This window comes from Oncorhynchus keta, unplaced genomic scaffold (genome assembly GCF_023373465.1).
Source record: "Oncorhynchus keta strain PuntledgeMale-10-30-2019 unplaced genomic scaffold, Oket_V2 Un_contig_4700_pilon_pilon, whole genome shotgun sequence".
In the NCBI taxonomy this organism is placed as follows: domain Eukaryota; kingdom Metazoa; phylum Chordata; class Actinopteri; order Salmoniformes; family Salmonidae; genus Oncorhynchus; species Oncorhynchus keta.
Genome location: NW_026287905.1, coordinates 429,958 through 454,940, shown reverse-complemented (window position 1 = coordinate 454,940; position 24,983 = coordinate 429,958). Strand labels below are relative to the sequence as shown.

The 24,983-nt window shown below is 45.9% G+C and overlaps 2 protein-coding genes and 2 long non-coding RNA genes across 13 annotated transcripts in view; 1 reads left to right on the top strand and 3 right to left on the bottom strand.

Annotated features, from left to right (window-relative positions):
- hectd3 (HECT domain containing 3) overlaps nucleotides 1–13,266 on the bottom strand; it is a 28,060-nt gene extending 14,794 nt beyond the window's left edge. Inside the window, exons 1-8 of one of the 2 annotated variants that reach the window (XM_052509562.1) lie at nucleotides 12,492–13,266; nucleotides 12,151–12,311; nucleotides 11,918–12,010; nucleotides 11,282–11,417; nucleotides 9,200–9,321; nucleotides 8,699–8,812; nucleotides 8,483–8,574; nucleotides 7,810–7,975 (exon numbers count right to left, since the gene is read on the bottom strand). In XM_052509562.1, the coding sequence (XP_052365522.1) occupies nucleotides 7,810–7,975; nucleotides 8,483–8,574; nucleotides 8,699–8,812; nucleotides 9,200–9,321; nucleotides 11,282–11,417; nucleotides 11,918–12,010; nucleotides 12,151–12,311; nucleotides 12,492–12,845 (1,238 nt within the window). In that variant the 5' untranslated portion in view covers nucleotides 12,846–13,266. The remainder of the gene's footprint in view (nucleotides 1–7,809; nucleotides 7,976–8,482; nucleotides 8,575–8,698; nucleotides 8,813–9,199; nucleotides 9,322–11,281; nucleotides 11,418–11,917; nucleotides 12,011–12,150; nucleotides 12,312–12,491) is intronic. The other variant, XM_052509563.1, reaches the window with a different exon arrangement.
- On the top strand, nucleotides 3,357–7,757 carry LOC127924887 (uncharacterized). 9 transcript variants are annotated; one of them, XR_008119186.1, is made up of 5 exons: nucleotides 3,357–3,476; nucleotides 6,004–6,346; nucleotides 7,011–7,304; nucleotides 7,504–7,650; nucleotides 7,700–7,757. It is a non-coding gene; the product is annotated as an uncharacterized LOC127924887 (long non-coding RNA). The 9 variants fall into 9 exon arrangements; XR_008119185.1 differs by lacking the exon at nucleotides 3,357–3,476 and adding an exon at nucleotides 3,526–3,672 and having other exon boundaries at nucleotides 6,053–6,346; XR_008119187.1 differs by lacking the exon at nucleotides 3,357–3,476 and adding an exon at nucleotides 3,553–3,672.
- A 289-nt stretch (nucleotides 13,267–13,555) lies between the features above and the next one.
- best4 (bestrophin 4) lies at nucleotides 13,556–24,078 on the bottom strand. Its single transcript, XM_052509564.1, has 10 exons — nucleotides 23,869–24,078; nucleotides 23,588–23,760; nucleotides 21,249–21,343; nucleotides 17,774–18,007; nucleotides 17,377–17,531; nucleotides 17,044–17,121; nucleotides 15,236–15,388; nucleotides 14,767–14,847; nucleotides 14,369–14,517; nucleotides 13,556–14,275 (listed from the first exon to the last, which is right to left on the bottom strand). The coding sequence occupies exons 2-10, from the start codon at nucleotides 23,737–23,739 to the stop codon at nucleotides 14,080–14,082; spliced, it is 1,293 nt and encodes a 430-aa protein (XP_052365524.1). The 5' UTR covers nucleotides 23,740–23,760; nucleotides 23,869–24,078; the 3' UTR covers nucleotides 13,556–14,079.
- Nucleotides 16,166–16,574, bottom strand: LOC127924888 (uncharacterized). Its single transcript, XR_008119189.1, has 3 exons — nucleotides 16,547–16,574; nucleotides 16,462–16,512; nucleotides 16,166–16,325 (listed from the first exon to the last, which is right to left on the bottom strand). It is a non-coding gene; the product is annotated as an uncharacterized LOC127924888 (long non-coding RNA).
- Nucleotides 24,079–24,983: the final 905 nt, after the last annotated feature.

Below are 24,983 nucleotides of genomic sequence, written 5' to 3'. Positions count from 1 at the left end.
TCTGTATAACCAGGGCCCTGTGGTAGAGGACATCAGGTAGTGTCTTACCTCTGTATAACCAGGGCCCTGTGGTAGAGGACATCAGGTAGTGTCTTACCTAACTGTATCAGGTAGTGTCTTACCTCTGTAGGGCCCTGTGGTAGAGGACATCAGGTAGTGTCTTACCTCTGTATAACCAGGGCCCTGTATCAGGTAGTGTCTTACCTCTGTATAACCAGGGCCCTGTGGTAGAGGACATCAGGTAGTGTCTTACCTCTGTATAACCAGGGCCCTGTGGTAGAGGACATCAGGTAGTGTCTTACCTCTGTATAACCAGGGCCCTGTGGTAGAGGACATCAGGTAGTGTCTTACCTCTGTATAACCAGGGCCCTGTGGTAGAGGACATCAGGTAGTGTCTTACCTCTGTATAACCAGGGCCCTGTGGTAGAGGACATCAGGTAGTGTCTTACCTCTGTATAACCAGGGCCCTGTGGTAGAGGACATCAGGTAGTGTCTTACCTCTGTAGGGCCCTGTGGTAGAGGACATCAGGTAGTGTCTTACCTCTGTATAACCAGGGCCCTGTGGTAGAGGACATCAGGTAGTGTCTTACCTCTGTATAACCAGGGCCCTGTGGTAGAGGACATCAGGTAGTGTCTTACCTCTGTATAACCAGGGCCCTGTGGTAGAGGACATCAGGTAGTGTCTTACCTCTGTATAACCAGGGCCCTGTGGTAGAGGACATCAGGTAGTGTCTTACCTCTGTATAACCAGGGCCCTGTGGTAGAGGACATCAGGTAGTGTCTTACCTCTGTATAACCAGGGCCCTGTGGTAGAGGACATCAGGTAGTGTCTTACCTCTGTATAACCAGGGCCCTGTGGTAGAGGACATCAGGTAGTGTCTTACCTCTGTATAACCAGGGCCCTGTGGTAGAGGACATCAGGTAGTGTCTTACCTCTGTATAACCAGGGCCCTGTGGTAGAGGACATCAGGTAGTGTCTTACCTCTGTATAACCAGGGCCCTGTGGTAGAGGACATCAGGTAGTGTCTTACCTCTGTATAACCAGGGCCCTGTGGTAGAGGACATCAGGTAGTGTCTTACCTCTGTATGTGGTAACATCAGGGCCCTGTGGTAGAGGACATCAGGTAGTGTCTTACCTCTGTATAACCAGGGCCCTGTGGTAGAGGACATCAGGTAGTGTCTTACCTCTGTATAACCAGGGCCCTGTGGTAGAGGACATCAGGTAGTGTCTTACCTCTGTATAACCAGGGCCCTGTGGTAGAGGACATCAGGTAGTGTCTTACCTCTGTATAACCAGGGCCCTGTGGTAGAGGACATCAGGTAGTGTCTTACCTCTGTAGGGCCCTGTGGTAGAGGACATCAGGTAGTGTCTTACCTCTAACCAGGGCCCTGTGGTAGAGGACATCAGGTAGTGTCTTACTCTGTAACCAGGGCCCTGTGGTAGAGGACATCAGGTAGTGTCTTACCTCTGTATAACCAGGGCCCTGTGGTAGAGGACATCAGGTAGTGTCTTACCTCTGTATAACCAGGGCCCTGTGGTAGAGGACATCAGGTAGTGTCTTACCTGTGGTAGAGGACATCAGGTATAACCAGGGCCCTGTGGTAGAGGACATCAGGTAGTGTCTTACCTCTGTATAACCAGGGCCCTGTGGTAGAGGACATCAGGTAGTGTCTTACCTCTGTATAACCAGGGCCCTGTGGTAGAGGACATCAGGTAGTGTCTTACCTCTGTATAACCAGGGGTAGAGGACCTGTGGTAGAGGCCCTGTGGTACATCAGGTAGTGTCTTACCTCTGTATAACCAGGGCCCTGTGGTAGAGGACATCAGGTAGTGTCTTACCTCTGTATAACCAGGGCCCTGTGGTAGAGGACATCAGGTAGTGTCTTACCTCTGTATAACCAGGGCCCTGTGGTAGAGGACATCAGGTAGTGTCTTACCTCTGTATAACCAGGGCCCTGTGGTAGAGGACATCAGGTAGTGTCTTACCTCTGTATAACCAGGGCCCTGTGGTAGAGGACATCAGGTAGTGTCTTACCTCTGTATAACCAGGGCCCTGTGGTAGAGGACATCAGGTAGTGTCTTACCTCTGTATAACCAGGGCCCTGTGGTAGAGGACATCAGGTATACCTCTGTATAACCAGGGCCCTGTGGTAGAGGACATCAGGTAGTGTCTTACCTCTGTATAACCAGGGCCCTGTGGTAGAGGACATCAGGTAGTGTCTTACCTCTGTATAACCAGGGCCCTGTGGTAGAGGACATCAGGTAGTGTCTTACCTCTGTATAACCAGGGCCCTGTGGTAGAGGACATCAGGTCTTACCTCTGTATAACCAGGGCCCTGTCTCAGGTAGTGTCTTACCTCTGGGCCCTGTGGTATAACCAGGGCCCTGTGGTAGAGGACATCAGGTAGTGTCTTACCTCTGTATAACCAGGGCCCTGTGGTAGAGGACATCAGGTAGTGTCTTACCTCTGTATAACCAGGGCCCTGTGGTAGAGGACATCAGGTAGTGTCTTACCTCTGTATAACCAGGGCCCTGTGGTAGAGGACATCAGGTAGTGTCTTACCTCTGTATAACCAGGGCCCTGTGGTAGAGGACATCAGGTAGTGTCTTACCTCTGTATAACCAGGGCCCTGTGGTAGAGGACATCAGGTAGTGTCTTACCTCTGTATAACCAGGGCCCTGTGGTAGAGGACATCAGGTAGTGTCTTACCTCTGTGTAACATCAGGGCCCTGTGGTGTGGAGGACATCAGGTAGTGTCTTACCTCTGTATAACCAGGGCCCTGTGGTAGAGGACATCAGGTAGTGTCTTACCTCTGTATAACCAGGGCCCTGTGGTAGAGGACATCAGGTAGTGTCTTACCTCTGTATAACCAGGGCCCTGTGGTAGAGGACATCAGGTAGTGTCTTACCTCTGTATAGACCATCAGGGCCCTGTATAACCAGGGCCCTGTGGTAGGACATCAGGTAGTGTCTTACCTCTGTATAACCAGGGCCCTGTGGTAGAGGACATCAGGTAGTGTCTTACCTCTGTATAACCAGGGCCCTGTGGTAGAGGACATCAGGTAGTGTCTTACCTCTGTATAACCAGGGCCCTGTGGTAGAGGACATCAGGTAGTGTCTTACCTCTGTATAACCAGGGCCCTGTGGTAGAGGACATCAGGTAGTGTCTTACCTCTGTATAACCAGGGCCCTGTGGTAGAGGACATCAGGTAGTGTCTTACCTCTGTATAACCAGGGCCCTGTGGTAGAGGACATCAGGTAGTGTCTTACCTCTCTTACCATCAGGTGTGTCTTACCTAACCAGGGCCCTGTGGTAGAGGACATCAGGTAGTGTCTTACCTCTGTATAACCAGGGCCCTGTGGTAGAGGACATCAGGTAGTGTCTTACCTCTGTATAACCAGGGCCCTGTGGTAGAGGACATCAGGTAGGGTCTTACCTCTGTATAACCAGGGCCCTGTGGTAGAGGACATCAGGTAGTGTCTTACCTCTGTATAACCAGGGCCCTGTGGTAGAGGACATCAGGTAGTGTCTTACCTCTGTATAACCAGGGCCCTGTGGTAGAGGACATCAGGTAGTGTCTTACCTCTGTATAACCAGGGCCCTGTGGTAGAGGACATCAGGTAGGGTCTTACCTCTGTATAACCAGGGCCCTGTGGTAGAGGACATCAGGTGTGGTAGTGTCTTACCTCTGTATAACCAGGGCCCTGTGGTAGAGGACATCAGGTAGTGTCTTACCTCTGTATAACCAGGGCCCTGTGGTAGAGGACATCAGGTAGTGTCTTACCTCTGTATGTGGTAAGGACATCAGGTAGCCCTGTGGGGCCCTAGAGGACATCAGGTAGTGTCTTACCTCTGTATAACCAGGGCCCTGTGGTAGAGGACATCAGGTAGTGTCTTACCTCTGTCTGTGGTAGAAGGACATCAGGTAGTGTCTTACCTCTGTATAACCAGGGCCTCTGGTAGTGTATAGACATCAGGGCCCTGTGGTGTGGTAGAGGACATCAGGTAGTGTCTTACCTCTGTATAACCAGGGCCCTGTGGTAGAGGACATCAGGTAGTGTCTTACCTCTGTATAACCAGGGCCCTGTGGTAGAGGACATCAGGTAGTGTCTTACCTCTGTATAACCAGGGCCCTGTGGTAGAGGACATCAGGTAGTGTCTTACCTCTGTATAACCAGGGCCCTGTGGTAGAGGACATCAGGTAGTGTCTTACCTCTGTATAACCAGGGCCCTGTGGTCAGGTAGGACATCAGGTGTGGTAGAGGACATGGTCTTACCTCTGTATAACCAGGGCCCTGTGGTAGAGACATCAGGACATCAGGTAGAGGACATGGTCTTACCTCTGTATAACCAGGGCCCTGTGGTAGAGGACATCAGGTAGTGTCTTACCTCTGTATAACCAGGGCCCTGTGGTAGAGGACATCAGGTAGTGTCTTACCTCTGTATAACCAGGGCCCTGTGGTAGAGGACATCAGGTAGTGTCTTACCTCTGTATAACCAGGGCCCTGTGGTAGAGGACATCAGGTAGTGTCTTACCTCTGTATAACCAGGGCCCTGTGGTAGAGGACATCAGGTAGTGTCTTACCTCTGTATAACCAGGGCCCTGTGGTAGAGGACATCAGGTAGGGTCTTACCTCTGTATAACCAGGGCCCTGTGGTAGAGGACATCAGGTAGTGTCTTACCTCTGTATAACCAGGGCCCTGTGGTAGAGGACATCAGGTAGTGTCTTACCTCTGTATAACCAGGGCCCTGTGGTAGAGGACATCAGGTAGTGTCTTACCTCTGTATAACCAGGGCCCTGTGGTAGAGGACATCAGGTAGTGTCTTACCTCTGTATAACCAGGGCCCTGTGGTAGAGGACATCAGGTAGTGTCTTACCTCTGTATAACCAGGGCCCTGTGGTAGAGGACATCAGGTAGGTAGGGCCCTGTGGTAGAGGACATCAGGTAGGGTCTTACCTCTGTATAACCAGGGCCCTGTGGTAGAGGACATCAGGTAGTGTCTTACCTCTGTATAACCAGGGCCCTGTGGTACCAGGGCCCTGTGGTAGAGGACATCAGGTAGTGTCTTACCTCTGTATAACCAGGGCCCTGTGGTAGAGGACATCAGGTAGTGTCTTACCTCTGTATAACCAGGGCCCTGTGGTAGAGGACATCAGGTAGTGTCTTACCTCTGGTATAACCAGGGCCCTGTGGTAGAGGACATCAGGTAGTGTCTTACCTCTGTATAACCAGGGCCCTGTGGTAGAGGACATCAGGTAGTGTCTTACCTCTGTATAACCAGGGCCCTGTGGTAGAGGACATCAGGTAGGGTCTTACCTCTGTATAACCAGGGCCCTGTGGTAGAGGACATCAGGTAGGGTCTTACCTCTGTATAACCAGGGCCCTGTGGTAGAGGACATCAGGTAGTGTCTTACCTCTGTATAACCAGGGCCCTGTGGTAGAGGACATCAGGTAGTGTCTTACCTCTGTATAACCAGGGCCCTGTGGTAGAGGACATCAGGTAGTGTCTTACCTCTGTATAACCAGGGCCCTGTGGTAGAGGACATCAGGTAGTGTCTTACCTCTGTATAACCAGGGCCCTGTGGTAGAGGACATCAGGTAGTGTCTTACCTCTGTATAACCAGGGCCCTGTGGTAGAGGACATCAGGTAGTGTCTTACCTCTGTATAACCAGGGCCCTGTGGTAGAGGACATCAGGTAGTGTCTTACCTCTGTATAACCAGGGCCCTGTGGTAGAGGACATCAGGTAGTGTCTTACCTCTGTATAACCAGGGCCCTGTGGTAGAGGACACCTCAGGTGTGGTAGAGGACATCAGGTCTTACCTCTGTATAACCAGGGCCCTGTGGTAGAGGACATCAGGTAGGGTCTTACCTCTGTATAACCAGGGCCCTGTGGTAGAGGACATCAGGTAGTGTCTTACCTCTGTATAACCAGGGCCCTGTGGTAGAGGACATCAGGTAGGGTCTTACATCAGGGCCCTGTGGTAGAGGACATCAGGTAGGGTCTTACCTCTGTATAACCAGGGCCCTGTGGTAGAGGACATCAGGTAGTGTCTTACCTCTGTATAACCAGGGCCCTGTGGTAGAGGACATCAGGTAGTGTCTTACCTCTGTATAACCAGGGCCCTGTGGTAGAGGACATCAGGTAGTGTCTTACCTCTGTATAACCAGGGCCCTGTGGTAGAGGACATCAGGTAGTGTCTTACCTCTGTATAACCAGGGCCCTGTGGTAGAGGACATCAGGTAGTGTCTTACCTCTGTATAACCAGGGCCCTGTGGTAGAGGACATCAGGTAGGGTCTTACCTCTGTATAACCAGGGCCCTGTGGTAGAGGACATCAGGTAGGGTCTTACCTCTGTATAACCAGGGCCCTGTGGTAGAGGACATCAGGTAGTGTCTTACCTCTGTATAACCAGGGCCCTGTGGTAGAGGACATCAGGTAGTGTCTTACCTCTGTATAACCAGGGCCCTGTGGTAGAGGACATCAGGTAGGGTCTTACCTCTGGGGCCCTGTGGTAGTGTCTTACCTCTGTATAACCAGGGCCCTGTGGTAGAGGACATCAGGTAGTGTCTTACCTCTGTATAACCAGGGCCCTGTGGTAGAGGACATCAGGTAGTGTCTTACCTCTGTATAACCAGGGCCCTGTGGTAGAGGACATCAGGTAGGGTCTTACCTCTGTATAACCAGGGCCCTGTGGTAGAGGACATCAGGTAGTGTCTTACCTCTGTATAACCAGGGCCCTGTGGTAGAGGACATCAGGTAGGGTCTTACCTCTGTATAACCAGGGCCCTGTGGTAGAGGACATCAGGTAGGGTCTTACCTCTGTATAACCAGGGCCCTGTGGTAGAGGACATCAGGTAGGGTCTTACCTCTGTATAACCAGGGCCCTGTGGTAGAGGACATCAGGTAGGGTCTTACCTCTGTATAACCAGGGCCCTGTGGTAGAGGACATCAGGTAGGGTCTTACCTCTGTATAACCAGGGCCCTGTGGTAGAGGACATCAGGTAGTGTCTTACCTCTGTATAACCAGGGCCCTGTGGTAGAGGACATCAGGTAGTGTCTTACCTCTGTATAACCAGGGCCCTGTGGTAGAGGACATCAGGTAGTGTCTTACCTCTGTATAACCAGGGCCCTGTGGTAGAGGACATCAGGTAGTGTCTTACCTCTGTATAACCAGGGCCCTGTGGTAGAGGACATCAGGTAGTGTCTTACCTCTGTATAACCAGGGCCCTGTGGTAGAGGACATCAGGTAGGGTCTTACCTCTGTATAACCAGGGCCCTGTGGTAGAGGACATCAGGTAGTCTTACCTCTGTATAACCAGGGCCCTGTCTTGTGGTAGAGGACATCAGGTAGTGTCTTACCTCTGTATAACCAGGGCCCTGTGGTAGAGGACATCAGGTAGGGTCTTACCTCTGTATAACCAGGGCCCTGTGGTAGAGGACATCAGGTAGGGTCTTACCTCTGTATAACCAGGGCCCTGTGGTAGAGGACATCAGGTAGTGTCTTACCTCTGTATAACCAGGGCCCTGTGGTAGAGGACATCAGGTAGTGTCTTACCTCTGTATAACCAGGGCCCTGTGGTAGAGGACATCAGGTAGGGTCTTACCTCTGTATAACCAGGGCCCTGTGGTAGAGGACATCAGGTAGGGTCTTACCTCTGTATAACCAGGGCCCTGTGGTAGAGGACATCAGGTAGTGTCTTACCTCTGTATAACCAGGGCCCTGTGGTAGAGGACATCAGGTAGGGTCTTACCTCTGTATAACCAGGGCCCTGTGGTAGAGGACATCAGGTAGGGTCTTACCTCTGTATAACCAGGGCCCTGTGGTAGAGGACATCAGGTAGGGTCCCCTCCAGTCGAGGATAACGCACTAGGTTCGGAGACTGGAACATGTCGGCGTTGAGCCCCAGGTCTCTCTCACACGACGACTTGATCTTCAGCCCTCTGATCCGAACGTCTATCCCCTCGTCTGAGACAGGAAGACAAAAGCCAGAGAGACAGGTCAGGAAGAGGTTGAGTCCATTTCAATTAAAGAAAAAAGGTGTTATTCATTTTCAACTAGAATGTTTTATTGTTTTATTCACTGATAGGACATGATGTTAAGGTCCTGACAGGAGGGGATAAGCCTGGGATTGATACAGTATTTAATTCAAGGCACATTTCTATATCTCCAAAGTCCAAGCTGATATCTACAGTGTGCCAACAAAGACACTGAGCCACTCCCAGATAAGGTGACAGGGTAGAGCTAAAGTCCGTCAGCTGGACAGGATGTGATGTCTGTCAAGGCTCGACAACTTTGATCAGAGCCCTGTATTCAGAGTGCTGATCTAGGATCAGGTCTCTTCCCCTGTCCATATGTAATTCATTATTATTAAAACATTTTTAAAAAAAAAGGCCAAACTGATCCTAAACCAGCACTCCCGCCGTAAATGATTAGTACAGTTGTGTGTATATTAATGATTCAATGTGTAGCCACCATTCTCACCCCTGCACTCCTCGATGCGAACCTCAATGACGGGCAGGTGGGCCGTCATGTCTTCCAGCACACACACCTCACCAATCAGATTGCTGAGGGACAGAGAAATAAACAAACGCACAGTTACACGTGGCACCTCCCGATGTTTCAAAAACCCTTTTTCTATTCCGTTTGCTCTGCTGAGTACGGCCCAGGTGTTCTTTCGGAGTAACTTACTCGTCTATGGTGACGTCGCTGAGCTTCTTCAGATTGTCTCCTTCCCCGCCGAACACAGTCACTCTTTTAGGCATGTAGTTGTCATCGGTTGAGTCAACCGTCAAGATCAGCTTACTGCCGGACAAGACACAAAAACAATACAAATTCATGTTTATTCTTCAGGTCTTCCTAAGACTTGACCAAAGTCATGGTTTTGGTGGGCTAGTGGTCATCTGATGATGTACTGTCCCCAAGGGAGTGTCCCCAGGTTCCATACTAGGCCCCACACTGTTCTCCACCTGTCCCCAAGGGAGTGCCCCCAGGTTCCATACTAGGCCCCACACTGTTCTCCACCTGTCCCCAAGGGAGTGCCCCCAGGTTCCATACAAGGCCCCACACTGTTCTCCACCTGTCCCCAAGGGAGTGCCCCCAGGTTCCATACTAGGCCCCACACTGTTCTCCACCTACATAAATCCCAGGTTTGCCATGGCAGTGACAGGACTGTATGACAGTACCACTTACTTGACTACGGTGCCTCTCTTCATGTGCAGTCTGATCCAGTGTTGTCCCTGCATCCCATCACTCTCCCAGTAGGTCTCTGTGTCTCCATCTGTCAGGCAACCTGACCCACCACTAGGGTCCTCCTGACACACACACACACACACACACACACACACACACACACGTTCATTTTATCACCCATTTTTGTTTTAAAATACCTTTTAGTCTAAGTCCCATTTTATTATTTTCTTAGTTATCAGTTGACTAAAACTCTGGATAATTTTAGTCTAGTTTTAGGTCGGCCATTTCAGTCAGTGCATTTTTCTGTTAAATGATGAATGTTTAGGCTACCTCTAACTTCCATCATGTGCACATTCAGATAGCCTTGTCCAACTAGGTCTACTATCCCCTCATATACCTTAGCTGGCAACACTGATATTGTGTCAGATTGTAACCAATGACAGCCATAATAACCATATATGCTAATTGCGTCAGATTGTAACCAATGACAGCCATAATAACCATATATGCTAATTGCGTCGGATTGTAACCAATGACAGCTATAATAACCATATATGCTAATTGTGTCAGATTGTAACCAATGACAGCCATAATAACCATATATGCTAATTGCGTCAGATTGTAACCAATGACAGCCATAATAACCATATATGCTAATTGTGTAATTGTAACCAATGTAATAACGCTAATTGTGTCAGATTGTAACCAATGACAGCCATAATAACCATATATGCTAATTGTGTCCAATGACAGCCATAATAACCATATATGCTAATTGTGTTGTAACCAATGACAGCCATAATAACCATTGTAACCAATGACAGCCATAATAACCATATATGCTAATTGTGTCAGATTGTAACCAATGACAGCCATAATAACCATATATGTAACCAGATTGTAACAGCCCATAATAACCATATATGCTAATTGCGTCAGATTGTAACCAATGACAGCCATAATAACCATATATGCTAATTGTGTCAGATTGTAACCAATGACAGCCATAATAACCATATGCTAATTGCGTCGGATTGTAACCAATGACAGCCATAATAACCATATATGCTAATTGCGTCAGATTGTAACCAATGACAGCCATAATAACCATATATGCTAATTGCGTCAGATTGCAACCAATGACAGCCATAATAACCATATATGCTAATTGCGTCAGATTGTAACCAATGACAGCCATAATAACCAAATATGCTAATTGTGTCAGATTGTAACCAATGACAGCCATAATAACCATACAGGTAAAACATTCTCACAGCTCTGATTTTGTCCCCATCATAACCGTCATGGGGGTAAATAATAGTGGTTTTCCTTAATAGTCAACAAATTTCCCCATAGGAAAAAAAATCAACCGCAACTCACATCTGTGAACCGCGACGTGGCAACACTGATGAATAAATAACAGACGAATAAATAGACCTTCTGATGTGATCAAAGCAAAAATAGCCCCCATGAAAGTGAGCGAGAGAGTAAAAACGGTTTCTAGTTGAGGTTAGTTAGTGTCCTGGCTTCATATCAGTTCAAGAGAGTGACTGAAGAGACCTCCTGTGTGCTGGGCAGATCAGGCCAATCACAGACCTCCTGGGAGCTATGTGCTGGGCAGATCAAGCCAATCACAGACCTCCTGGGAGCTATGTGCTGGGCAGATCAGGCCAATCACAGACCTCCTGGGAGCTATGTGCTGGGCAGATCAGGCCAATCACAGACCTCCTGGGAGCTATGTGCTGGGCAGATCAGGCCAATCACAGACCTCCTGGGAGCTATGTGCTGGGCAGATCAAGCCAATCAGACAGCACAACTGAAAGATATTAATTCTGTCCAATGAGAGGATTGCATGTAAATATTCCGCATGCATATGGAGCTTCATGTCAAATGTCCATTAGTCTCACATGGAATTCTCATCTCCTCAGATTTCCGTTGACTAAAATTTGAAATTATTTTAATAGTTATTGTTTTATTCCAGGGCATCCTAGTTTTAGTCAGGAAAAATAGGTTGTTGACGAGTATTTTTTCATCATATTTATTGTTGACGAAATTAACACTGACACACACACACAAACTCACTGAGCAGGAGGACACATCAATGCTGGTGACACACTGTTTGACACTGCCCAGGTTCTCATCCTCCTTTCCGATGTGGTCGTAGAAGTAATGCACCAGATCCTCGTCATATTCAAATGTCCAGGTGGGAGGAACATATCTGGACAACAGAGAAGGGAACAGTACTGTTGGTTAGACCAGGCCACCTTAACTTCATTCACTTTTTACAGAAAGTGTCCAAACTGCCTCAATATCTGCTGTAGCTCATCAGAGCCTGCTATCACCCATGGACCAGGGCTTAAACAGGTAGCTGTGTAGCTCATCAGAGCCTGTTATCACCCATGGACCAGGGCTTAAACAGGTAGCTGTGTAGCTCATCAGAGCCTGTTATCACCCATGGACCAGGGCTTAAACAGGTAGCTATGTAGCTCATCAGAGCCTGTTATCACCCATGGACTAGGGCTTAAACAGGTAGCTGTGTAGCTCATCAGAGCCTGTTATCACCCATGGACCAGGGCTTAAACAGGTAGCTATGTAGCTCATCAGAGCCTGCTATCACCCATGGACCAGGGTTTGAACAGGTAGTTCATCAGAGCCTGCTATCACCCATCACCGACCAGGGCTTGACCAGGAGCTGGCTTCGCCTCCAAACACACTGACCTGAGCTTCTGAACAGCTGCTTCATCACGCTCCGCGACCTTGGGTTTAGAGCCGATGTGAAGAGAACTCTCTACATCCACCACTTGCTCCCACCTGACAGAGAGCAGACCGTGTTAAACTGCTGAGCTAAAGCATCAAGCAGAGCCATTTACAAGTCTTCAGATCTCAAACCAAGTTAGTCACCACCTCTGTTACACACACACACACACACACACACACACACACACACACACCTGTCACAGGGCTTGTGGTCATATCCAAAGAGCTGCTGGTGTCTGCCGAGTGTCTCAGGTGATTCAACAGGTACCAGTCGATCTCCTCCCTCCGTGTGTTTACAGACCAAGACCCAGCCCTCCTCACACTCCTGACCCATGCGGTGCTCCTCCAACTGATCCTATAAAACACACAGAGAGAAGCAGACAGACACACAGAGATAGACAAGAGGGTTAAAAGGAGAACTGCCTCAAAATGTTTACTGAGCAAAGGTGATCAGTCCTGTAACAAGAATTGGAGACGTGACTTCATGACTAACCAGGAAGTGTGTAAAGCAATTAATCATTCAACTCTTTCTTACCTTGTTCATTTTAACCCACAGGCCGTGGCTGTTGCAATACTCTTCCCCTGTTGTCCGAATACATGTCCCTTTCTTTGGTTCGATGTTGCACTTGCATAGCTTCTTACTGTGGAGAGCTTGATGGGGGCTCTCCCAAACTGAAACCAGGGTCTTACCGACGGATGAGTTGGCGGTGGACGTACTAGACGAAGCGGTTGAATTGGATGACGAATCTTTGCAGATTTTATAACATACCTCTTTTGGGACGAAACATATGCACTCGGGCACAGCTTCGCTCTTCCTGAAACAATCTATGCATTTGTTCAGAAACCGAATCCTTCCTAGTAAAACGTGAGGGTTGTCGCCCGGTGACATGTCTTTTTCCGTGTTGTTGTTTTTTTTTAAAAGCTAGGTTGGTTAAAGCTAAGGAAGTTGAAGCTGGCCAGGCACACCAGTCCGTCGCAGGGCTAGTTAACTATCACGTCACAGTCAACACACATTTCAACGGTGGACGTCACCTGACATTTCAGTTTTTCCGTTTACTTCTCCCTTTGTTTGTCCAGGATTTTTCTCGTGGACAAAGCTTCTATATTTGAACAAAAAAAAAAAAAACACAAAGCTATTCATCCACCAGCCCGTTTCAAACGAAACGGTACATTCTCATCCGGTGTCACCGCTTTCTGCTACCTGACAGCTAGCAGACACTTTCCGTAGCTCTCACCGGTGGCACTTAATCGGATCTGAAAAAGGGCGAACCGCCCATAACTTCAGCTAGCTTTCAATACGACAAGTTATGTGACCGTGTCGGCTTCCGTCTACCTAGTAGCCTAGCAAGCTAGCTTACACCAACCAGTTTTTACACGGCTAAAGCATCGGCAGGATGTTAAACATGTTAGCTAGCCTTCTATTATAGCATGCTAGTTAGCTAGCCTTCTATTATAGCATGCTAGTTAGCTAGCCTTCTATTATAGCATGCTAGTTAGCTAACATGTTAGCTAGCCTTCTATTATAGCATGCTAGTTAGCTAGCCTTCTATTATAGCATGCTAGCAACGTGTTTTCATTCCATGACAGTCAATAGCTATCGACATTTTAGTGCTTTTTATTTCAACAGTCCTAATGAGACCAAAAAAGCCCTGCATCTTACAAATTATACAACACAATTACGTAAGAAATACACCAGAAAGTAAACAATACAAGAGAATACAAAAACAAAAAAAATATGAAATATGAAAAACAATCACACCTTTATTCCTTACACACGTATGTCAGTCTTGGCAGATTGGTTCACAACCTACAGTATATTCATTTATGTAGATAAACTAATTTAGTTCTTGAAATCAATCTACAATGTTCTATCATGGAATCAGGCTTCAAAGTTAAAAGTCATGCATCACTGCCACAGCTGTTTAATTGAATGGTTTTTATATTCTTTATAAAAATAAGAATTAATGTTTTTCAAAATCATTTTTTAATAACCAGGATTACAAACAATCTAAACATGATTGTAGAAGACATTTCACACAATCATTGACACACAGGTGCATGGAAAATGCATGAATTATCCCCCCCAAAATCAACAAAACCCATAAACGAGTTGCGCAGATCTTTCAACAAGAGCTCTGCTCATTGTCGTTGGCTTGGATGAGTTCCACAGCCACCTTGAACTGCCCCTCCCCCCGTTCTGTCTGAAGATGAGACACCTTCAGCTGTTTGTCTCTCACTAAAGACACATCCTTCACGTCCACATCACCACACTCATCCTTATAGACAAAGGGCATGGAGACGGCCTGACCAGATTCAAAGCTGCCCAAATGAATCAATGAATTAACAAACATAGAAATGAATGAATTAACAATCAAACGCATGAACAAATGAATCACAGTCATTGTAGGCTACCTTATGTCATATGTTGAGCCCATGAAGGTAGGTCTGAGGGTCTCAGTAGCAGTAGAGTAGGGGACAGAGAAGTATCTCTCCACCCAGAACTTGTCTTTCTCTGTTGGGGGCAGGTTCTGGTGCATGTCATCCACAGCCAGCATAGACACCTGGGAAGAAACGTGAGGGGGAGAAAGACAGCAGATCTATCACTCTTTCTGGATAACACCCCAACAGTCCACAAGGTCAGACGATACTTTATCGGAGATGGTAAAGGATTGGTTCAGGAAAGTGAACTGGGATTTTTCTTTTTAAACTGAAAATACAGCATTGGCACAAATGCTCAGATAATCAACTTCATCACTCAGCAGTCGATGGTCATTGATGGCCTAAATTCAATGGAAGTGAGATGAACACACCTGAATATTTCGGTCAATTAGTTGGTTGGTTTCAAAGTCGTCATCGTCCTCTCCGAAAGGATTGATGATCAGTTCCCCCACCTAGGAAACAGACAGAAGGAAGGACAGTCAAGGACTTCAGCATAACTAGGGCCTAGATTTGTTCATGACCATGTCTCAGCCAAAATAAACTCAGCCAAAATAAACGGAATGTACTTGACTGTACATTCTGCATAATTCAGACTGCAAGCAACAATGAAAACCAATCAATCAATTAACCACCCAATCAATATTAAATAAACCAATTAACCAACCAATCAATATCCAATCAATCAATTAACCAATACATCAACACCCAATCAATCAATTAACCAGCAAATCAACACCCAATCAATCAATTAACCAGCAAATCAACATCCAATCAATCAATTAACCAATCAATTAACCAATCAATTAACCAACCAATCAAATCAATCGATAAGGAACTCACCTTGAGCCAGCCGGCATAGAAGAAGAACTGAAGCAGGGTGAAGACAGGGACGTACAAATCCAGCTGGTGACCTTTATACCCCTTCTCAGGGTTCAGGAACTGCCGACTGATCAGACAGAAGCCGAAGAACGAGTACACAGCCAGGGTCACTACCTTGTGTTGAGGGACGTAATCACATCCAATTATACAGGCAGCAGTTTGGAAATTAAAAAAGGTAAAGCAGACATCCACCTCAAACAGTAGCAGGCAGTAGTTTGGTGTTATACAGGCAGTAGTTTGGTATTATACAGGCAGTAGTTTGGTGTTATACAGGCAGTAGTTTGGTGTTATACAGGTAGTAGTTTGGTGTTATACAGGTAGAAGTGTATTATACAGGCAGTAGTTTGGTGTTATACAGGCAGTAGTTTGGTATTATACAGGCAGTAGTTTGGTATTATACAGGCAGTAGTTTGGTGTTATACAGGCAGTAGTTTGGTATTATACAGGCAGTAGTTTGGTATTATACAGGCAGTAGTTTGGTGTTATACAGGCAGTAGTTTGGTGTTATACAGGCAGTAGTTTGGTATTATACAGGCAGTAGTTTGGTATTATACAGGCAGTAGTTTGGTATTATACAGGCAGTAGTTTGGTATACACCTATAAAGGCTGATAAATTTGGCTGATAAATAACAGGCTGATAAGTTTGGTGATAAGTAACCTTGGCTGATAAATTTGGTATTATACAGGCAGTAGTTTGGTATTATACCTTGGCTGATAAGTTTGGTATTATAACCTTGGCTGATAGTTTGGCTGATAAATAACAGGCTGATAGTTTGGTATAATACAGGCTGATAGTTTGGTGATTATACAGGCTGATAGTTTGGTGATAAATAACAGGCTGATAGTTTGGCTGTTATACACCTTGGCTGATAAAACCTAACCTTGGCTGATAAGTAACCTTGGCTGATAAATAACCTTGGCTGATAAATAACCTTGGCTGATAAGTAACCTTGGCTGATAAGTAACCTTGGCTGATAAGTAACCTTGGCTGATAAATAACCTTGGCTGATAAATAACCTTGGCTGATAAATAACCTTGGCTGATAAATAACCTTGGCTGATAAATAACCTTGGCTGATAAATAACCTTGGCTGATAAATAACCTTGGCTGATAAATAACCTTGGCTGATAAGTAACCTTGGCTGATAAGTAACCTTGGCTGATAAATAACCTTGGCTGATAAATAACCTTGGCTGATAAGTAACCTTGGCTGATAAGTAACCTTGGCTGATAAGTAACCTTGGCTGATAAGTGACCTTGGCTGATAAATAACCTTGGCTGATAAATAACCTTGGCTGATAAATAACCTTGGCTGAGACCTGACGACTTGTGTTAGCTCCCTTAGCTCACCTAAGATTAGCTCAGTGGGGTTTTGGGGTTTGGGGCCTGTAACATTTACCTGGGTGTAGACCAGAGGTTTAGGGGTTAGAGGTTAGGGGTCAGAGGTTAGGGTTACCTGAGTGTAGACCAGAGGTTTAGGGGTTAGGGGTCAGAAGGTAGGGTTACCTGAGTGTAGACCAGAGGTTTAGAGGTTAGGGGTCAGAGGGTAGGGTTACCTGAGTGTAGACCAGAGGTTTAGGGGTTAGGGGTCAGAAGGTAGGGTTACCTGAGTGTAGACCAGAGGTTTAGAGGTTAGGGGTCAGAGGGTAGGGTTACCTGAGTGTAGACCAGAGGTTTAGGGGTTAGAGGTTAGGGGTCAGAGGGTAGGGTTACCTCAGTGTAGACCAGAGGTTTAGGGGTCAGAGATTAGGGGTCAGAGGGTAGGGTTACCTGAGTGTAGACCAGAGGAATACTGATCCAGTCATAATGAAACAGCAGGCTGCACTTTCCTCTGTAGTTATTCAGCTCCTACGGACAGGAGGACAAAAAGGGCTTCACAGTTAGGGCCAGGAGAGTCACCTGACCATGTGAACTGACCAGAAAGAACTCCTGGCCGTTAGGTCCGGATTTATACTATTGTCTGGATGTGCAAAGTCAGTCAAATGAAATCCTGTGGATGGAGACGGGTCCATGTCAGCAACGAGGGGGGTCTCTGACGTTTTGTCTCCTTCGGACAGTTTATAGGTCAATTCACAGGTTCAGTATTGTGAGAAAAGCACTCACATCCATGAGAAGTCGTAGAGCGACGTCGTCTCTGATCCGGCCCTCCTGTCTGGCCCGTGATGCCAGGTTAGTGAACCACGTCAGAGGCATCCAGTACTTGTTGAAGTCAGAGTACAGACCATCCAGCTGGCGATGCTCCAGTGGTGTCATAAATCCTGCACCAGGAGATAAGAGGAACGACCGTCTGTAAATACAGCCTAACTCAGGCAGCCCTAAATCTGATCTCTTTTGGCCAATCAGATCTTTTGACAATAATTTGGGTAAAAGGATGAGAATTGGGCTGCCTGTGTAAACGCAGTCATAGAGATGTGTAGCCTATGCATTATCCATGGGACGTGAAAGCACACACACACACACACACACACACACACACACACACACACACACACCTCCCCACCTGCATCCACCACCTGCTCCATGGTTGGGAACCTCCTGCGTACTCTAGTGCTGATGGATCGCAGGATGAGGACAGAGGAGAGGTTAGCATATCTCATGAGGGTGCGTCGGAGCAGCCGGCCCCTCTCGTCGAGCCCGTGGACGTTCCCTGACACCACCATCATCAGGTTATCAGGCAGGGGGAAGCTGGTGTACTGACCCCACCAACGGTTGAACGCCAGGGTTACATAGAAACCTGACAGGAAAATATGACATGCACATCAAATCAAAGATTATTGGTCACCTGCACAGTTTAGCAGGTCTTACTACAGGTGCAGCGAAATGCTTGTATTGCCAGCTCCCTCAACAGGCAAAAACATGTCCTCATTAACATCCTTCATTGCAGCAAATGACTTGTTCATAACAAAACCCTGTGATATTAACAACCACTTTCATAACTTATTTTTTTGTTGGCAAGATTCGCAAACTTAGACATGACAATACAAACAACAAATACTGAGCTTTCAAATTAATGCGTAATGGATCAAATAATGAAAGACAAGCAGAGTGTAGTTCTGAGTTCCGCAAAGTGAGTGTGGAAGAAGTGAAAACATTTGTTGATATCTATAAATAAGGACAAACCACCTGGTTCCCGACAACCTGGACGGTACATTACTAAGGTCGGTAGAGGAATACATTGTGACTCCTGTTTACCACATCTTCAATTTAAGCCTAGAAGACGGTGTGCCCTCAGACATGGAGGGAGTCAAAGGTCATTCAGCTGCCCAAGAATAGCAGAGCACCCTCTAATGGTTCAAACAGCCGACCAATCAGAGCACCCTCTAATGGTTCAAACAGCCGTCCAATCAGAGCACCCTCTAATGGTTCAAACAGCTGACCAATCAGAGCACCCTCTAAGGTTTCAAACAGCTGACCAATCAGAGCACCCTCTAATGGTTCAAACAGCCGACCAATCAGAGCACCCTCTGATGGTTCAAACAGCTGACCAATCAGAGCACCCTCTAATGGTTCAAACAGCTGACCAATCAGAGCACCCTCTAAGGTTTCAAACAGCTGACCAATCAGAGCACCCTCTAATGGTTCAAACAGCTGACCAATCAGAGCACCCTCTAATGGTTCAAACAGCTGACCAATCAGAGCACCCTCTAATGGTTCAAACAGCTGACCAATCAGAGCACCCTCTAATGGTTCAAACAGCTGACCAATCAGAGCACCCTCTAATGATTCAAACAGCTGACCAATCAGACTGTTACAAAGTGCTTAGCAAACTTTTGAAAAAAATGGTGTTTGATAAAATACAAAGTTATTTTACAGATAACAAATTAACAACACACTTGCAGCATGCTTATACAGAAGGGCACTGAACATGCTCGGCACTGACACAAATTACTGGCGATTGGCTGAAAGAAATTGATAATAAGAAGATTGTGGGAGCTGTTTTGTTAGACTTCAGTGCAGCTTTTGATGGGGGGTTAGGGGTTAGGGATGAGGTTAGGGGAGGGGTTAGGGGTGGGTTCGGGGTGGGGGTGAGGTTAGGGTTAGGAGTGGATATGGGGTTAGGGATGTGGGTGGGACAGGATATGAACCGGGGTTAGGGTAAGGGTTAAGGGTCAGGAGCAGGGTGCAAACCCAGTAAGGGTTTGGACAATCGGCAGAGTAAATTCAAATATCATTTCATTTAACACTCGTGACAGACAAGGGATGTTTAGGATTTTTTTCTTTGTAAATGTGCGTGCCTACATGTGGGGGCAGAAAGGGCTGTATCAGGTGACAGACTGATCTGGTGTCTAGCTGCTCAGGTGCTCATCAGTAGCTATGACAACCAGTAATGTAGCATTCTCATAGTATTCTCCCTTGAGATCATTTGGCCCAGATAAGTACAAATTTAGGATCTTAATTTGAGCCAGTTTGCTACGGCAGGAAAATAATCCTGCAGCAACAGGAAATGTGAATTATTATGTGGATTATAATTAATGGACATTTCTCGTAAGGAAAAATCAAGTCTGAAATTTCAAAGTGGAAATTTAACTATAGAAGCCTTTTTAAACCTCAAATACACTACACATTTGAAATGTCCTGCATTGCCGGAAAGTTCTCCTGCAACCGGGTGATCACATTAACATCCTACATCTGTACAATAAAGCATTACAAATCCCACCTCATAGGTTTTGAATTACCCAGCACAAAGGACATTGGTATAAAGTTGACTTACCCAGCACAAAGGACATTGGTATAAAGTTGACTTACCCAACACAAAGGACATTGGTATAAAGTTGACTTACCCAACACAAAGGATATTGGTATAAAGTTGACTTACCCAACACAAAGAACATTGGTATAAAGTTGACTTACCCAACACAAAGGATATTGGTATAAAGTTGATATTGGTATAAAGTTGACTTATAAAGTTGACCCAACACAAAGGACATTGGTATAAAGTTGACTTACCCAACACAAAGGATATTGGTATAAAGTTGACTTACCCAACACAAAGGATATTGGTATAAAGTTGACTTACCCAACACAAAGGACATTGGTATAAAGTTGACTTACCCAACACAAAGGACATTGGTATAAAGTTGACTTACCCAACACAAAGGACATTGGTATAAAGTTGACTTACCCAACACAAAGGACATTGGTATAAAGTTGACTTACCCAACACAAAGGACATTGGTATAAAGTTGACTTACCCAACACAAAGGATATTGGTATAAAGTTGACTTACCCAACACAAAGGATATTGGTATAAAGTTGACTTACCCAACACAAAGGATATTGGTATAAAGTTGACTTACCCAACACAAAGGACATTGGTATAAAGTTGACTTACCCAACACAAAGGACATTGGTATAAAGTTGACTTACCCAACATAAAGGTGACTTACAATAAAGTTGACATTGGTATAAAGTTGACTTACCCAACACAAAGGACATTGGTATAAAGTTGACTTACCCAACACAAAGGACATTGGTATAAAGTTGACTTACCCAACACAAAGGACATTGGTATAAAGTTGACTTACCCAACACAAAGGACATTGGTATAAAGTTGACTTACCCAACACAAAGGACATTGGTATAAAGTTGACTTACCCAACACAAAGGACATTGGTATAAAGTTGACTTACCCAACACAAAGGATATTGGTATAAAGTTGACTTACCCAACACAAAGGACATTGGTATAAAGTTGACTTACCCAACACAAAGGACATTGGTATAAAGTTGACTTACCCAACACAAAGGATATTGGTATAAAGTTGACTTACCCAACACAAAGGATATTGGTATAAAGTTGACTTACCCAACACAAAGGATATTGGTATAAAGTTGACAAACACAAAGAACATTGGTATAAAGTTGACTTACCCAACACAAAGGACATTGGTATAAAGTTGACTTACCCAACACAAAGGACATTGGTATAAAGTTGACTTACCCAACACAAAGGACATTGGTATAAAGTTGACTTACCCAACACAAAGGACATTGGTATAAAGTTGGTAAACTGGTCGCAGTAAAGGGCGACATTTTCAAACAACATCTGTTGTTTCTCAGTGAGGAAGAACCTGCAAAGGAATCATATTTAAAACATAATATATCCAATCCAAGATAACTGATTATTGATACCAAACATACATTGTTCTGCTAGTAACTCCCACCCTTAAAGGTCCTGAACAGTTTTTCATGAAATTTGATGATATTTGGATGAAACCAGATCAAAGAAGAAACATGACTGTTGATCACATTTCATCATAAAGTTGGTTGTCCCCTTCCTCGTGTCAAACACTTCCTCGTGTCAAACACTTCCTCGTGTCAAACACTTCCTCGTGTCAAACACTTCCTCGTGTCAAACACTTCCTCGTGTCAAACACTTCCTCGTGTCAAACACTTCCTCGTGTCAAACACTTCCTCGTGTCAAACACATCCTCGTGTCACACACTTCCTCGTGTCAAACACTTCCTCGTGTCACACACTTCCTCGTGTCAAACACTTCCTCGTGTCAAACACTTCCTCGTGTCAAACACTTCCTCGTGTCAAACACTTCCTCGTGTCAAACACATCCTCGTGTCAAACACTTCCTCGTGTCAAACACTTCCTCGTGTCAAACACTTCCTCGTGTCAAACACTTCCTCGTGTCAAACACTTCCTCGTGTCAAACACTTCCTCGTGTCAAACACTTCCTCGTGTCAAACACTTCCTCGGTCAAACACTTCCTCGTGTCAAACACTTCCTCATGTCAAACACTTCCTCCTGTCAAACATTTCCTCGTGTCAAACACTTCCTCGTGTCAAACACTTCCTCGTGTCAAACACTTCCTCGTGTCAAACACTTCCTCGTGTCAAACACTTCCTCGTGTCAAACACTTCCTCGTGTCACACACTTCCTCGTGTCAAACACTTCCTCGTGTCAAACACTTCCTCGTGTCAAACACTTCCTCGTGTCAAACACTTCCTCGTGTCAAACACTTCCTCGTGTCAAACACTTCCTCGTGTCAAACACTTCCTCGTGTCAAACACTTCCTCATGTCACACACTTCGTTGTGTCACACACTTCCTCGTGTCAAACACTTCCTCGTGTCAAACACTTCCTCGTGTCAAACACTTCCTCGTGTCAAACACATCCTCGTGTCAAACACATCCTCGTGTCAAACACATCCTCGTGTCAAACACTTCCTCGTGTCAAACACTTCCTCGTGTCAAACACTTCCTCGTGTCAAACACTTCCTCGTGTCACACACTTCCTCGTGTCAAACACTTCCTCGTGTCACACACTTCCTCGTGTCAAACACTTCCTCGTGTCAAACACTTCCTCGTGTCAAACACTTCCTCGTGTCAAACACTTCCTCGTGTCAAACACTTCCTCGTGTCAAACACATCCTCGTGTCAAACACTTCCTCGTGTCAAACACTTCCTCGTGTCAAACACTTCCTCGTGTCACACACTTCCTCGTGTCAAACACTTCCTCGTGTCAAACACTTCCTCATGTCAAACACTTCCTCATGTCAAACACTTCCTCGTGTCAAACACTTCCTCGTGTCAAACACTTCCTCGTGTCAAACACTTCCTCGTGTCAAACACTTCCTCGTGTCAAACACTTCCTCATGTCACACACTTCCTCATGTCACACACTTCGTTGTGTCACACACTTCCTCGTGTCAAACACTTCCTCGTGTCAAACACATCCTACGTGTCAAACACATCCTCGTGTCAAACACTTCCTCATGTCAAACACATCCTCGTGTCAAACACTTCCTCGTGTCAAACACTTCCTCGTGTCAAACACTTCCTCGTGTCAAACACTTCCTCGTGTCAAACACTTCCTCATGTCAAACACTTCCTCGTGTCAAACACTTCCTCATGTCAAACACTTCCTCATGTCAAACACTTCCTCATGTCAAACACTTCCTCATGTCACACACTTCCTCATGTCAAACACTTCCTCATGTCAAACACTTCCTCATGTCAAACACTTCCTCATGTCTACTAGCTCCCTGACCACTCAGTCTACTAGCTCCCTGTCCACTCAGTCTACTAGCTCCCTGTCCACTCAGCCTACTAGGTCCCTGTCCACTCAGTCTACTAGCTCCCTGTCCACTCAGTCTACTAGCTCCCTGTCCACTCAGCCTACTAGGTCCCTGTCCACTCAGTCTACTAGCTCCCTGTCTACTCAGTCTACTAGCTCCCTGTCCACTCAGTCTGTCTTGTCAGACTTCCTGGTAGTTTGACATGAGAGAAAAATATATTAATTAATTAATATTATTAATATATTTACCCCCAATAAAAGACATTGAAGGCAGCTGCTCATCATACCTGTAGAAAACACTGAAGAAGCTGTACAGCAGACAGAACACCAGGAACTCTTTATACAACAGCTTGTAGATGCTTCCCCTCCACCTGAAGAGCAGCTTGGAAAACCCTCCAAACTTGGCATTGGCCACTTCTAGGGTGTAGGAGACCGTCATCGTTATGTCGTTGTGGAGAACCTGTCAAATAGACAGGGAAATTGCAGTTGTCCATTACACGTAGCTGCCATAATGTCAAATGTTAGATTTGTTTTCTCCGAGCATTTTAAAGGCCATGTCCCCTCTTACCTGTAAAGACTGCTGAAACACCTGTACTCCTGTATCCAGTCACTCTGTCCCGAGAAAGATCATCACTTCCCTCTCCTCTCGTTTGAAACTTCTACTGTGTGTGTCATCCTGTCAGAATTCATCATCATCATGTGAGATAAAGGATGCTGATCCTCCTGAGATTTATAGGCTGGGAAACCATGTGTAAAAGAAGTGGCCTGCCGACAAAACAAGTCAAGTTCACCTTTGGGCCCACGTGAGATAAAAATAGAGGAAGTACAAACGAGCATTAAAGAATGACTGGCCCCTTTAAAAAAAACTAAACAACGAATCCCTTTGAAAACGGCCTGTGGCATCAATATGAGTCAGAAACATTTATTATCGTGTCAAAATTGACGACAAAGTGTAAATGGGATAATTTTGATCATAAAGTCAGTCTGGTCTAAAACAGAGTTTGGAACCTCAGTGAGTCACAATGAGTAAATTTAGATTATAATGTCAGAAAATCATGCCCCCCTTTCTCCAATCTCCAAGTGCAAATCATGCCCCCCTTTCTCCAATCTCCAAGTGCAAATCATGCCCCCCTTTCTCCAATCTCCAAGTGCAAATCATGCCCCCCTTTCTCCAATCTCCAAGTGCAAATCATGCCCCCCTTTCTCCAATCTCCAAGTGCAAATCATGCCCCCCTTTCTCCAATCTCCAAGTGTAAATCATGGCCCCCTTTCTCCAAGTTCAAATCGCCCCTCACACTTCTCTTCCCTTCATTGAATGGGGCTCCGTTGTCATTTCATCATGGCTGTTTGAGACTGAAAAGCCCTATTCACCATGCCTCCAGCAGGATACACAGCCAACTATGGTTTGCCTTGCTGAAGGACCCCACTGTGCAGAATAAGTGGTTGTAAGACCATAGCTAGACCATAGACGGATGGTTAGTGATCCGGTTATGTATATTTTGATCATCATCAAAATATATGGTGATCAGGCTGGTTTCCACCAGGCTAGGTTATACCCTGGTCATTATATGGTGATCAGGCTGGTTCCCACCAGGCTAGGTTATACCCTGGACATTATATGGTGATCAGGCTGGTTCCACCAGGCTAGGTTATACCCTGGACATTATATGGTGATCAGGCTGG

Bases quoted from the DNA above. Each gene is read 5' to 3' on its own strand.
- best4 (XM_052509564.1), bottom strand. From the start codon at position 23,739: ATGACGGTCTCCTACACCCTAGAAGTGGCCAATGCCAAGTTTGGAGGG. The intron at 17,122-17,376 runs GTGAGTGCTTTT...TCCTGTCCGTAG, and splicing joins CTCTACGACTTCTCATGGAT to GAGCTGAATAACTACAGAGG. The intron at 15,389-17,043 runs GTAACCCTACCC...CCTCAACACAAG, and splicing joins TTCCTCTGGTCTACACTCAG to GTAGTGACCCTGGCTGTGTA.